The sequence below is a fragment of the Nycticebus coucang genome, chromosome 6 (genome assembly GCF_027406575.1).
Source record: "Nycticebus coucang isolate mNycCou1 chromosome 6, mNycCou1.pri, whole genome shotgun sequence".
Taxonomy (NCBI): Eukaryota; Metazoa; Chordata; class Mammalia; order Primates; family Lorisidae; genus Nycticebus; species Nycticebus coucang.
The window spans coordinates 7280845-7295636 of NC_069785.1; the positions used below are offsets into that span (position 1 = coordinate 7280845).

The 14792-nt window shown below is 36.9% G+C and overlaps 1 protein-coding gene across 1 annotated transcript in view; it reads left to right on the top strand.

Moving 5' to 3' along the window:
- The window catches only part of NEMF (nuclear export mediator factor), a 56128-nt gene extending 41346 nt beyond the window's left edge, over positions 1-14782 (top strand). The window contains exons 24-33 of the mRNA XM_053594349.1: positions 438-480; positions 660-709; positions 3311-3464; positions 10699-10776; positions 10920-11120; positions 12601-12633; positions 13793-13893; positions 13971-14014; positions 14096-14175; positions 14406-14782. Coding sequence (XP_053450324.1) covers positions 438-480; positions 660-709; positions 3311-3464; positions 10699-10776; positions 10920-11120; positions 12601-12633; positions 13793-13893; positions 13971-14014; positions 14096-14175; positions 14406-14483 — 862 coding nt within the window. The 3' untranslated portion in view covers positions 14484-14782. The remainder of the gene's footprint in view (positions 1-437; positions 481-659; positions 710-3310; positions 3465-10698; positions 10777-10919; positions 11121-12600; positions 12634-13792; positions 13894-13970; positions 14015-14095; positions 14176-14405) is intronic.
- The last annotated feature ends 10 nt before the right edge of the window (positions 14783-14792 follow it).

Below are 14792 nucleotides of genomic sequence, written 5' to 3' on the forward strand. Positions count from 1 at the left end.
AGAAGCAATTATTTTATTGATTTTTTTATATTTTTGAGACAGGGTCTCACTTAATTGCCATGAACTCAGCCTGGCTTATAGCAACCTCAAACTCCTGAGTTGAAGTGATCTTCCTACTTCTGAGTAGCTGGGACTGCAGGCACCTGCTACAACACCAGACTAGTTTTTCTGTTTTTAGTAGAAATGAAGTCTTGCTTTGCCCAAGCTGGTCTTGAACTCCTGATCTCAAGCAATCCTCCTGCCTCAGCTTCCCAGAGTGCTAGGATTACAGGCGTGAGGCACCGTGTCTGGCTGAGATAAGCAATTTTAGTTGTATGTTTTTCTAATTTTACCAAATTTGAAAATTTGTAGAATTGCCAATAATTAAGAATATGATTGGGACTTTGTAAAGGAATGTTTTTACAGTCTAGTAGACTCCTTTGTGTTTGTTTCCTTAGGTCCCTCCAGAAATTGGCTTCAAAAGAAGAATCTTGTAATTCGGTAAGCTGCTTTTAAAGTTTTCTGAAGAACACCATATTCTTCTCAATGGATTCTTCTCTACCTTTTTTTTTCTTTGTAGTGACTTGGGAGAATTCTTGTATACTTTTTCATTTTGCTTTTTGAAAAATTGATAGTAGTGATGTTACTGTTTGCATTTGCTTATGTATTTGTTTTTACAGAGTGACAGTAAATTACAGAGCCGGAGACATTTGTCAGCCAAGGAAAGAAGGTAAACGTATTTGTGTTATCTAAACAAAAAACTTTTTTTTTTTTTTTTATTGACAACTCAGCCACCATAGATCACTTGGCTGTTCCAAAGACTTCCTTTGTTAAAATAACTAAGATTTAACAAACATGTAAACTCCACAAAGGCAGTGCCTCAGCCGTGAATTAATTTTTCCTTGTCAACTTTGTAACAAAATACCATTGAATGAAATGATGCTTATTACATGAGTGACTATATATAATAATGATTGTAGCATATGAGCTAGATAGGCTAGTTCCAGGACAATATTGACAGGAATAAATAGTAATACTTGAAATTAACTAAGGAAGGTTTAGGTGAGGTAGAAGACTTGATTTCTTTTTTTTTTTTTGTAGAGACAGAGTCTCACTGTACCGCCCTGGGGTAGAGTGCCGTGGCGTCACACGGCTCACAGCAACCTCCAACTCTTGGGCTTACGCGATTCTCTTGCCTCAGCCTCCCGAGCAGCTGGGACTACAAGAGGACTTGATTTCTTTTTTTTTTTTTTTTAATTTAGACAGAGTCTCACTCTGGGTAGTGCCATGGCATCATCATAGCTCACCTCAAACTGTTGGGCTTAAGTGATCCTCTTGCTGCAGGTTTTTTTTTTTTTTTTCCTGTTTTTAGTAGGGACAGGATCTTACTCTTGCTCAGGCTGGTCTCGAACTCCTGAAATCGAGCAGTCTGCCCTCCTCAGCATCTCAGAGTGCTAGTTGATTTTTTTTTCTTTTACATAGCACGTCTCAAGAGGCAAGGAGAAAAGCAAGGGCAGAAAGGATGGGACAGCTACCACCAGGTGGGAAAGACAAAGACTACCAAAGCACTCCTGGAAGAGGCTGTAGACTAGAGCAGAAAGTAAAGCATTTTTATTTGAGGAATAGTGGCACCAAACAGTTACAGCGAACTCTGAGTACATGGCACTATGCCAGATGCTGAGTATACACAGAGGCAAAATACAGAGTTTCTGCCTTCAAGAAGCTTCTGAGTCCTGGATTCAAAAAGTAGTCTTTAAGTTTATAAATAATGTGTGTGAAAGTGATACAGTAGTTCAGGAATGAGAAGTTGCTGTGAGTTCAGATGTTTTGGGAATACCATCAGTTACATACCTTAAAGATGAGTTACCACTGAAGTACATGAAGGTGAAGAAAGGAGGAGGGAGCCTCCAAGGAGAGTTAGCATTAACAAGGGGGAGGGTTTGGGAATAGTGTGCGTGGTGCTTTGGGGAAATGGTAAGTAGATGGAGGTAAAAGGAAGAGAAAGCTTATGTTTGTGAATTTATAGATGATAAGATCAGAGATGTGAATCTGGACAAAAAGTGGAGTACTTGGAAATGGAAAGGATGGGGGAGGGTAAGGGGGGAGGGAGGGTAATTGGTGGGACCACACCTATGGTGCATCTTACAAGGGTACATGTGAAATTTACTAAATGTAGAATATAAATGTCTTAACACAATAACTAAGAAAATGCTGTGAAGGCTATGTTAACCAGTGTGATGAAAATATTTCAGTTTGTATATAAAACCAGCACATTGTACCCCATGATTGCATTAATGTAAACAGCTATCATTTAATAACAATAAAAATTTTTAAAAATTTTTTAAAAAGTTATAAAAAGAAAGTGGAGTGCTTGGAATGACAAGCCAAGGGTTTTGGACTTTATTCTGAAAGTAATATGAAGAGAACCTTTGGAAGATTTTGAATAGGAATTTGACATAGGTAAACAGTTAAGGAAGGGCGGCGCCTGTGGCTCAAGGAGTAGGGCGCCGGTCCCATATGCCAGAGGTGGTGGGTTCAAACCCAGCCCCGGCCAAAAAAAAAAAACAAAAAAAAAAAACAGTTAAGGAAGATTTGATGTAGAAGTTCAGGTAGAACGTGTTACAGGGGACACATTAGAAGTTGGTGGGAAGTGGTGAGGACCTGGACTAGGCATTGACATTGGAAATTGAAAAAAAAAATCCACAGGAATAGAATTTGCACTTCTTCCTGAATCTGCATATTTTTAGAAATCCATTTATTTATTCAATCATCCTGTTAACCAGTGTTTTGTTAAATACCTAAGATTTGCCACGGCTTTGTGAGTAGAAAGAGTACTAATCCCAGTGCTGCCTTCAAGATGTTCTAATGAGTAAGGATAAGTCAAGGGCGACAGTGTGTGGAGGCTGGATGGCAGAAAGAATGATAAATTCATGAGACATGAAAATTATTCACTTCGTTCCTTGGTGATGATTTGAGCATCTTTGTTTATTGTAGCTTGGTGATTATCAAGGTAAGTAGAATACTGTATATCATGCATCCTCAAACTGCGGCCCGCGGGCCACATGAAGCAGTGTGAGTTGTATTTGTTCCTGTTTTGTTTTTTACTTCAAAATAAGATTATGTGCAGTGTGCATAGGAATTTGTTCATATATATATTTTTTAAACTATAGTCCAGCCCTCGAATGGTCTGAGGGACAGTGAATTTGCCCCGTTTAAAAAGTTTGAGGACGTCTGCTGTATATGTTCATGTTCACCTTCCCATGGAAAGTTTTTAGGGCACTAAGAATATGAAATTCTAAGACTTAGATGTTTCTGGTTCATTTGTATTTAGGGAAATGAAGAAGAAAAAACTTCCAAGTGACTCAGGGGATTTAGAAGTAATAGAGATAAAGGACAAAGAAAAAGAAAGTGGTGTGCACATTGAAACTCATCAGAATACAAGCAGAAATGTTCCCAGTGTGCAGCCAATGAAGCGAGGACAAAAGGTAATAAACTTCAGGGTGGTCTGTCAAAATTAGTACAGTATGGTTCACAAATGCATTTGTGAGGTTCCTCTTAATTTTTTAGTATATGTGCTGCCGAAGCGAGCACAAGGTTCCTCTTAATTTTTTAAAAGTTTAAGTAAAATAGACAATGTAGGAAAAAAAAATAATCCGGTGTGATTTCCTTTGACTGAAAATTAGTTGAAAAGATACCACATTTAGGGAACATAAAAGAGATCACTATTATATATTATATATTCACATATATATATTATATATATACACTATTATATATAGTGATCTCTTTTATGATCCCTAATTCCTCTTCTACATGTAATGAGAGCTTCTGTGCAAATGATCTTAAAGATCTAAAGAATATAGTGATATATATATATGTCCCTAATATATATAAGTGATATATATATATATATCCCTAAAAGATACCACATTAGGGAACATAAGGGATATATATATATATATATATATATCACATGTGTATATATATATCCCTTATATATATATTAGGGATATATATATATATATATCACTATATTCTTTAGATCTTTAAGATCATTTGCACAGAAGCTCTCATTTCATGTAGAAGAGGAATTAGGGTGTGATTTGCAAAGTCACCCTGACAATAAGTGACAAACCTGATATTTGTAGGTAATTTAGTAATTTTTTTTTTTTCAGTTATCAATGTGATTTTATTAGGGTTCTTACCTATTTTATTAAAGGTTCATGATGAAGAAAGGAGCACTGGATATAGAACAGTTTTTAAAAGGCTGTAGCAGTATAAAGAGGGGATTATGGGATAATTTATCAGTGTATCTTTTTTGAAAAATTTCTTTTAGTTTTAGTTTTTAAGTTGCAGTCTTTTTTTGTTTTGTTTTAAAACAGGGTTTCACAGTGAGTTGCCCAGGCTGGAATGCAGTGGCTATTCACACATGGGTATGATCCTAGCACACTCAATGCAGGCTTGGTCCTCCTGTCTCAGCCTCCTGAGGAGCTGGGATTACAGGTGCAAGCCACTGCACTTAGCCTTTATAAAGATGTTTTATGTTTTTTCCTTCATATGTAGTGGTCAAAATTTTCTTTTCTTTTTTCCAGTGAGCCACACACAAATGAAAGGGTATATTATGCATATGGAATGGAAGACTCAGTAAAATAAAAGTTTTCCTCAAATTAATGTGAAAATTCATGACTTTCAGAATTGAGATTTTAGTAAACTTGATAAAATAATTCTACAGTTCATTTTAAAGAAGTAAATGCTAGCGGATAGGTAAGGAAAAAGATTAATGAAGAGGGATTTCCTTATTAGATAGTAAAACATTTAATATTAGAATTGTCAAAATCGTATGGTATAGCCATAAAACAGTATGGGCATATCCAGACAGAAACATCATGTAGAATAAAGTCTAAACAGATAACCATTAACTGTGTATTTTAAATGTCAGTAGGCGATAAAATAATATGTATCATTTGGGAAGATAGGAAATATTCAAAATATTAAAAAATGTGCAAACAAAATCCAGGTGGAGGAAAGAACCATCAATAAAATTGAAGGAATCAAAAGAAAAAAAAGAGAGTGGCCAGGCTTGGTGGCTCACACCTATAATCCCAGCACTCTGGGAGGCTGAGGTGGGTGGATCACCTGAGCTCACCGGTTGGACACCAGTCTGAGCAAGGGCAAAACCCTGTCTCTTAAGATAGCTGGGCATGGTGGCAGGTGCCTGTTAAGTCTCAGTTACTTGGGAGGCTGAGACAAGAGGATCACTTGAGCCCAAGAGTCTGAGATTACTGTGAGTTATGATGCTGTGGCACTCTACCAAGAACGACAAAGTGAGACTGTCTCAAAAAAAAAAAAAAAAAAGTGATTTAAAAAAATGCTGTATAAACCATGGGGAATTTGTTTTCACCCAAGAAATTAATAGATACTACAAGTTCAGTTATTCAATGAATGAGTGTACAGCATGGGAGTGCTCATCAGATGTCTTAACAAATACACTTACTTTCCACCCAGCAATACCAGTTTGAGGAATTTATCCTTAAAAAAAAATGAGCATGAACAATAAGGATGTTCATCAGCTTGATATTTGTAACAGCAAAAAAGCCTGAAAGTAATCTTGAATGTCTGGCAATAAAATAATGTGACAGTGAATGGTGTTTTTACATGCTGAAACATTCTATAGTAGGTTAAGTTCCAACACAGACACTTTACGATTTTTATTAAAATACTTAAGAATTTTAGCTTATCTTTGCCACATTGAGTCCTTTTGTTGGAGACTATACTTGTGGACTGTAATTATGTAAGAATATTTTATATTCTTCAATAAAGATATATTTTCTCACAGAAATCTTATCCATCTTACCTATTCCCAGATGTTTTATTTCTTCTTAAAATTTTTAATTTTTGTTAATTACCTATTTTTAAATAGTTTCATAGTTACTAGTTGCTGATATGTAGTTACATATGCTGATCTAGTAGTAATGGCCAGTGTTACCAAACACCTATTAATACATCTGTAGGCAGTTGTGTTTTTCTACAATAATGGCTTTTCTTTTATTCTCTTCTAATCCTAATCCCTATCTTTTTTTTTTTTTTGAGACAGAGTCTCAAGCTGTTGCCCTGGGTAGAGTGCCATGGCTTCACAGCTCACAGCAACCTCCAACTCTTGGGCTCAAGCGATTCTCCTGCCTCCGCCTCCCAAGTAGCTGGGACTATAGGTACCCACCACAATGCTTGGCTATTTTTTTTTTGGTTGCAGCCGAAATTGTTGTTTGGCGGGCCCGGGCTGGATTCGAACCCGCCAGCTCAGGTGTATGTGGCTGGCGCCTTAGCCGCTTGAGCCACAGGCACCGAGCCCCTAATCCCTATCTTATTTTTCCCATATTTTTTGCACTGACTCAACATCAGTATAGTGCTTCATAGAAGTAGCAGCAATAGTGTACATGTTTTTTAATTACATTAAGGGATGGTTTCTGAGGTTTTTATCACTGTGATATGTTTCCTATGGGTTGTTGGAAGATACTGTTTTTGAAGTTACTTTTAATAATGATGAGTTAAATTTTATTTATTTATTAATTTTTTGGGACAGTCTCTGTCATCTAGGCTAGAATGCCATGGCGTCAGTCTAGCTCACAGCAAGCTCAGGCTCCTGGGTTTAAGCCATTCTCTGGCCTCTGCCTGTTAAGTAGCTGGGAGAGACAGAGTCTCACTTTTGCTCAGGCTAGAATTGAGCTCAAGCAGTCCTCCCACCTTGGCCTCCCAGAGTGCTAGGATTAGATTAGAGGTGCGAGCCACTGCTCTTGGCTGCAAGTTAAATTTTATTGAATGCTGCATTTGCATTGATTGCATTACTGTTTTCTGTTAATCAGTTGATATATTACTTGAGAAAAATCTGTTAATTGGCCTCTAATTTCTCATACTGTCCTTTTCTGGTTTTGGTATCTAGTTTAGGACCTTTCCCCTTTTTTCTGCTCTCAGAACTTAGAATGGAGGGTTTTTTGTTTTTTTTTGTGCCCCCCCCAACCCCCAGAAGAGTCTCACTATGTCATCCTCAGTAGAGTGCTGTGACATCACAGCTCACAGCTACCTCAAACTCTTGGGCTTTAGGAGATTCTCTTGCCTCAGCCTCCCAAGTAGCTAGGACTACAGGCACCAGCCACAAAGCCCAGCTATTTTTTTGTTGTTCTTGTAGTTGTCATTGTTTTTTAGCAGGCTTAGGCTGGGTTCGAACCCACCAGCCCCAGTGTAAGTGGCTGGTGCCCTAACCACTGACCTACAGGGCACTGAGCCAAAAACAGAGATTTTGTTTTGTGTGAAATTTGATAGTCTTTGCTTATAAAACTGACATTTTGGGTTTTGTGAGTACATTTGTAAGAGCTAATTTAATTTCTGTAATGATTTTTAAATATATTTAAATAAAATGGGGTTGTTTTGAAGTTGGCTTTTCAAATTTATATATATATATATATATATTTTTTTTTTTTTTTTGGAAACAGAATCTCATTTTGTTGCCCTCGGTAGAGTGCAGTAGCATCATAGCTCACAGCAACCTCAAATTCTTGAGCTCAAGCAATTCTCTTGCCTTAGCCTCCTTAGTAGCTGGGACTACAGGCACCCACTATAATGCCTGGCTATTTTTAGAGATGGGGTCTTGCTCTTGTTCAGGCCTGTGAGCTCAGGCAACCCACCCCACCTCAGCCTCCCAGAGTGCTAGGATTGTAGGTATGAGTCACTGTGCTCAGCCTCTAATTAATATTTTCTTTTTTTTTTTTTTGTAGTAGACTCAGGGCACATTTCAAACCTACCAACCCCTGTGCACAGGGCTGGCGCTGTACCCTAATTTATATTTTCTAAGGAACTTTGTTCCTTTCATTAGGCTTTCTATTTCTCAGTTCAGTTTATTGGTAACATTAATTTTATTCTCAACATTTATTTTATAATTTTAAAATGTACATATAGTAAAATGTACAAATCATAAGTTTTTAGCATAGTGAATTTTTTCGCACATACATCTGTGAAACCACCACTCACATCAAGATACTTGAAATGTTTCTAGCTTTCTGGACAGCTCACTCTTGTCCTTTCTAAATACAAGGTCTGACAATTAAGTTCACAACTTGCCACTGTGTGGTCATGTTGGCAGCTGTGTACAGACAACTCTGTAAGGTTTCATAACCTCAGTAATATCAGTGTCTCACAGTTGTGTTCATGTCAGTGTATGCTGAGTGGTGTGCAGTATTGTGTGTTTTTGTGTGCTGTTACAACAATGTCAGAGCTTGAATTAGAGCAACAAACAAACGTTTGTAAGTTTCTGGTTAAACTTGGCAAGAGTGGAAGTGAAATCAGGGACATGTTAGTCCAAGTTGATGAGAATAATGCAATGAAGAAAAATGGCAATGTATAAATGTTCTGAGAAAGTGTAAATGATAAAGACATCAGGGTGGTAAATAATGGGAACTACAAAAACAGGAAACATTTGTCAAAATTGTGTGTCAAAGTCATTGACTATGAGAAGCCTAGCAGACCAAGTAAATGTCTATAAACAGGAAAATTTGGCCAACAATTCATGACTCCTGCATCACAACAGTGCACCAGATCACGTGGCACTGTCTGGGAGAGTTTTTAGCTAGTAAACAAATAATTTTATTGGAACACCCTACTCACCTGGCCTTGCCCCCAGTGACTCTTTTCTTTACCAAAGATAAAGGAGATACTGAAAGGAAGACATTTTGATGACATGCAGGACATCAAGGGTATTTTACAGCTTTGATGGCCATTCTAGAAAAAAAGTTCCAGAATTGCTTTGAAAGGTGGACTAGGCCCTGGTGTTAGTGCAAAGCTTCCCAGTGGGGGGGATGGGGAGTCACCTACTTCAAAGGTGACTGTAGTGATACTCAGAAATGAGGTTTGTAGCACTTTCTTGGAGGAGTTCACAAACTTAATTGTCAGACCTAGTATGCTTAGTATCTCCCTGTCTTTTTGGTCCACAAATATGCATTTCTGTTCATTATTCCTAGGAGTGCAATTTGGTGGATACTTTATCAGCTTTATGAGGTACTACCAACCAGTTTTCCAGAGTACTTGTATCAGTTTCCCACCAAGTAGCATCTAGAGAGTTCCAGTTGCTCCGCATCCTCACCAGCATTTGGTATTGTCAGGGTTTGTTTCTCTAGTCATTTAGGTGTGTACCGATAACTCACTTTGGCTTTATTTTACACATTTATTAGATCCATAATATTCTGTTTTTGAAGTGCTCATTTTAAAAGCTGGGTTATCTTGGGCGCTGGCCCCATATACCGAGGGTGGCGGGTTCAAACCCGGTGCCAGCCAAACTGCAACAAAAAAAATAGCCAGGCGCTGTGGCGGGCGCCTGTAGTCCCCAGCTACCCTGGAGGCTGAGGCAAGAGAATCGCCTAAGCCCAAAAGCTGGAGGTTGCTGTGAGCTGTGTGACACCGCAGCACTCTACCGAGGGCGATAAAGTGAGATTCTGTCTCTTAAAAAAAAAAAAAAAAAAAAGTTGGGTTGTCTCATCTTTCTAATTAATGCATTGAAGTTCTTAGTAATCCTGAATATAAATTCTTTCTTGGACTTGTAAGTACTTTTCACAATTTGGGGACTACCTTTTTCCACTTCTGTAAAAGTGTTTTTTGACACTTTTAATTTGCACAAGAATCTGTGAAACCACCACCCAGATCAAGACACTTGGAATGTTTCTAGCTTTCTAGAAGGCTCACTCTTGTCCTTTCTAAATACGAGGTTTGACAATTAAGTTCACAAACTTGCCATGTATGGTCACTTGTTAATTTTAACGAAGGTTGATCTATCTTTCTTTTATGGTGTTTGTGTCCTGTTTAAGGAAATCTTTAAAATTATAGAAATTTATTATTTGGGCTCTAGGTAATACAATTAAATCAAGACAAAAATTTATAGAGGTGCTTAGATGTTTGTAGTTTCAAACCCCTAGTAGGAGTGTCCAATCTTTTTTTCCCTCTGTTGCACGTTGGAAGAATGAGAGTTGTCTTGGGCCACACATGAAATACACAAACACTAACGGAAAGCTGATTAGCAAAAGAAAGTTCCCTGCGTACTTTTGGTGATATGTGACATTACAGATAAGCAATAAAATCCTCATAAAATCAGCATGTGACTTGGGCCACAAGTTGGACACCCCTGCCATAGGGTGATTTGAATGTGTAATCAGGGTAAAGAATCACTGATTTCCCTGATAAAATTCAATCTTAAGAATCTCTATAATACATGCAGGTGCCCAGCCTACCTTTGGCACTTTTATTTCCTGTTCTTCCCCTGTGTGTACCCTGATTCCAGCTAAAGGCAATGACTTGCTAATATCTTAATACTACTCTCTCCTGTCTTCTTTACTCTTGCTTTCAAGTTTTACCTTTATTTCTTCTCAACATTTCTTGCTCAAACTGAAAATGTTCTGATATTATCTTAGAAATAATTTTCTTTTCTTACAGTATTTATAGTATTTAATATATATTACATTAATTTATCCCTCTGTATGTGTATCCCCTCTGGTAAATTCCTTGAAGGTGAGGACTGTGGTCTATTTTTGTAGCCTCCACATTATTTATTGTAATGGTTATTTAACCTTGTAACTTGTTCAATAAGCATTTTTGATGGGAGTCAAAAAGCACCTTTTGTTTATACGTATTTGTTGCTAATTTTTATTGAAGTTTTCTAACCAAAATCTTCTGATTTTATAGAGTAAAATGAAAAAAATGAAGGAAAAATACAAAGACCAAGATGAAGAAGAACGGGAACTTATTATGAAATTGCTGGGGGTACGTCACATCTAAAACAATTCCTTTTCCTTGGGCATCCAGCCCACCGCTTACCATATGATAGGCTTTCAATATATTTTTGTTAAAATATTGACAATATTGAAAACACTGATGTTAACTGATCTTTCCTCTATGAATTAAAGTCTGCAGGTTCAAACAAAGAAGAGAAAGGGAAGAAGGGAAAAAAAGGAAAAACAAAGGATGAACCTATAAAAAAACAGCCTCAGAAACCCAGAGGTGGTGGGCAGAGGGTTTCTGACAGCATTAAGAAAGAAACTCCATCCCTTGAAGTTATAACTCATGAATTACAAGATTTAGCTGTAGATGATCCACATGATGAAAAGGTAAGGCTGTTACATATGTGGGCTTTGCTTCTTTGTCAGGATGACCAAACATCCCAGGATTCCTGGGACTTGAAATGCTAAAACCAGGACAAGTGGTAATCCTATTCTGAATGGAACATCATTTAAGAAGAAATACAACCAAAAATATTAAAATTGCATTATCTAAAGCATAATAATGGCAGTGTTAACTGCTGATAAAATATTTATCACAAGCCTTTAGAAAATAATTTTATGAAGAGACTTTGTGGTAGGAAACTGACTTAGTGAAAATAAAACAAAAAATTGAAGTTGTCTTGAAGGTGAATGGAAAATTTTCACTTCTGGAAGCTTTTCTGTAGGAATTTGTTATATTTTTACTTAATGTTGAAAATAGATATACAGTCAATGTGCTTGTTGCAAAACCAGTGAGAAGTTAGTGTTTTTCCAGCTAAAATTGAATAATTGTTTTATCAGCCAAGAATAGAAGTCTTAAGTATACCTTCTTACGTGAATATGTACATCTTCATGATATTCTGAGCTATTTTAATAACTTTAAGATACAGGCTGAATCAATTTTTTTACATCACCAGCATTATTTTTAGTTAAATCTTGAGTAATAATTATGTGCTCATAATTATAGTATATTCCAGATAGTACTTAGGGAGATTTTTCCCTGCTGAACAATGTTGTATAGGAATCCCAAAACTTATTTCAGCAAATATTTACACTATTCCCATATTCTGTAATTTATTCTGTAAGACTTTTACTCATAAATATTCATTAGAGGTGTTAATTATGAACATTCTGTTGATATCCCTGCAAAGTTCATATCCTGGAGCCTATATACATATTGTGATAGTAGGAGGTGTAGCCTGTGCTCTTACAGAAGAGGTTGAGGGCCACCTTTCACCGTGTGAGGCTCACCAGATCTGAATCTGCTATGACTCGACATTGGGCTTTCTGGCCTCCAGAACTGAGAAAGAAATTTCTGTTTCTAGCTAAGGTATTCAGCCTGAACAGAGTAAGACAGTAAGTTATCTCTGGGTATTTTTATGTAGATAAGCAAACAAAATTAAGCCATCTTATTATGTGAAAAATTTACCCTGAAAACTGTTGAATAGCAGTTTAAAAATAAAAATCTTATTTACCAGAATTGTCCTTCCCTCCTCCCCCTTAGTTGTCATTTCAAATGATCCCTACAACTTTCACTTCTGTAGTATATGTTTTATGTGAAAGTTTAGGGTCCCTTCTCGCCCCACCCCTTCAGAAAAAACACCCTTTTCCTCTTTGAATGGCATTGCTTATTGTTTAAGTTAGTCTCTCTCACACACACACACTCATGTCAGTCTCTTGGGACACTGGGGAATACTTCCTGGGGCCTCTATCCTGTAAAATAGGTATTGAGTCTTATTACATCACTGTTTCTTTCTACTCATGGTTTAATGGTGTGTAATTTCCTTTTAAGTTATAGCTTACTTTTATTTTTATGTGTTTGGAACAGGAAGAGCAAGATCTGGTTCAGCAGGGAAATGAGGTATGATTCCGTGTTGGGTTCCTACTACAGCACTCTCATTGCCATCTAGTCCCGAGAATATTTGATATACAAGTAACTAAAACGTAAAAAATTAAGACTTCAGGTTGTGGAGTCACACTTTCTGGGTTTTAGTCCCAACTTTGTATATACAGAGTGTCCATAAAGTTCACGTGCAGTGTAATACTGCAAATGCGCTTTATGGCCACCATAACTGTGCAAACTTTGAAACATTATTCTGTGCCTCAGTTACCACATGTGAAAAATAAGGATAATAACTGTCCTTGGGGCAGACTTGTTTCGAGAACTAAAGTATGTTAAGAGTAAACTTTATGGCACAGAGTAAACACTCAACTATCAATTACAGTTTAGCACCAAGCATTTTGTCTTAAATCTTGTTTACTCATATTGTTAAATAGGGGCAATTTTGGGGGGTAGCCTGCCAAACGAGAACTCTTAATAGTAGTGTACCAACAGTGGTGGGTGGAAGAGGTCAGGGACCTGATTGTTTTCACATATTCCTGACCTCTAAATCAGTACGCAACTGTTTAAGAAGCCGTGGGAATTTCTCCTTCAAGAATAGGAAAAGAAGGCTGTTCTAGCCCAGGGTTTCCAAACTCTGGTACTATTAATGTGAAGTGGTTAATGTGGGGGGCTGTCCCAGGCATTATAAAATGGTCAACCCCATCTCTGGCCTTTACCTACCAGATGCCAGTAGCAACCTCTGCCCTCATTGTGACTACAGAACTGTTTACAGACATTGCCCAGTGTCTGGAGGGGCAGAACTTCCTAGGCCAAGAACCACTGGACTAGTTAGAGTATCAGTTCCATTTTCAAGCAGTGGGCCTTAAATGTATTTGTAGTCATTACTGTTTATAATTTTTATGCATAGTAGTTTTCTGCAACTTAGGTAATACTCACCAAATTTCCCCCCTTTTCTCTTAGTGTATCTGTGTGTGGTATTTTGAATATCATTGTTTTCATTTCTATGCTACACAGAAATTAAGTAGTAAAGGATAATATATTTAAGTATTAGTCTTCAACTCTTTGGGCCTTTAAAGTAGAGCATAAGCACTTACTTATACGTCTGTCAGAAACAGATAAAAATGTGTAGCATTTTCCTTTAAGACTTGTTATAATTGTATTTATTTTCCCTTTTTAGGAAAATCTGTTTGATTCTTTGACCGGCCAGCCACATCCTGAAGATATACTGCTGTTTGCCATTCCCATATGTGCCCCTTACACCACCATGGCAAACTATAAGTAAGTCGCCATTAGTATGCCTGTTAGGAAGTGTGTTGTAATCTCTATTTAGTAACATATGCAATTCCTTTTTAAAGATATAAAGTGAAACTTACTCCTGGAGTTCAGAAAAAGGGAAAAGGTACTTAAAAAAAATTTTTTTAGTTACTTTAAACAGTTAATTGACTGAACAGAAATAAGATTCTTTCTTTCCTATTTACAGCTGCAAAAACAGCCTTAAATAGTTTCATGCATTCCAAAGAAGCAACAGCAAGAGAAAAAGACTTATTCCGCAGTGTGAAGGTAAAGTTTTCCTTCAGAAAAGGGAAGTGGAGATTGGCTATACAATTTATGTTAGCTATTTTCTACCATTTTTGTAGAAAATGCTGTCTCACTGAAAGCAGTGAAATCATTTCAGCTAAAATTTTTAGAAATGCCTTTCTTTTGACACCATAGTATAACATAATTGTCACAAAAGAAACACAATTGACCATATAGGATGTGAAGACATTCAGCAATTTTCTTTTTTTTAGGATACAGATTTATCAAGAAACATTCCTGGCAAAGTGAAAGTTTCTGCACCCAATCTTCTGAATGTAAAAAGGAAATAGCTGAAAGGAAATCCTAAAATATTTGAGAAGAGCCAAATTTTATAGCCTTTCGGAAGTTCAAAGATGAAAATACCCTGTAACAAGACTTATGCATTTAAGAATGAACTAAACATTGCCTTGCTGTATTCGCCAAAAGGACTTAATTCTTGTTTATACAGAGGACGCACTGTCCATGATAAGATTTCCTAAAATATTTGTGGAAAGTTAAATGCTAATTATGTACATCTGTAGTTATTCTCTTACGTTTTCTTGAGATTTGGAAGGTTAATATTTAGTGCTCATTTCATGATGTATAGAAATGGAATGGTG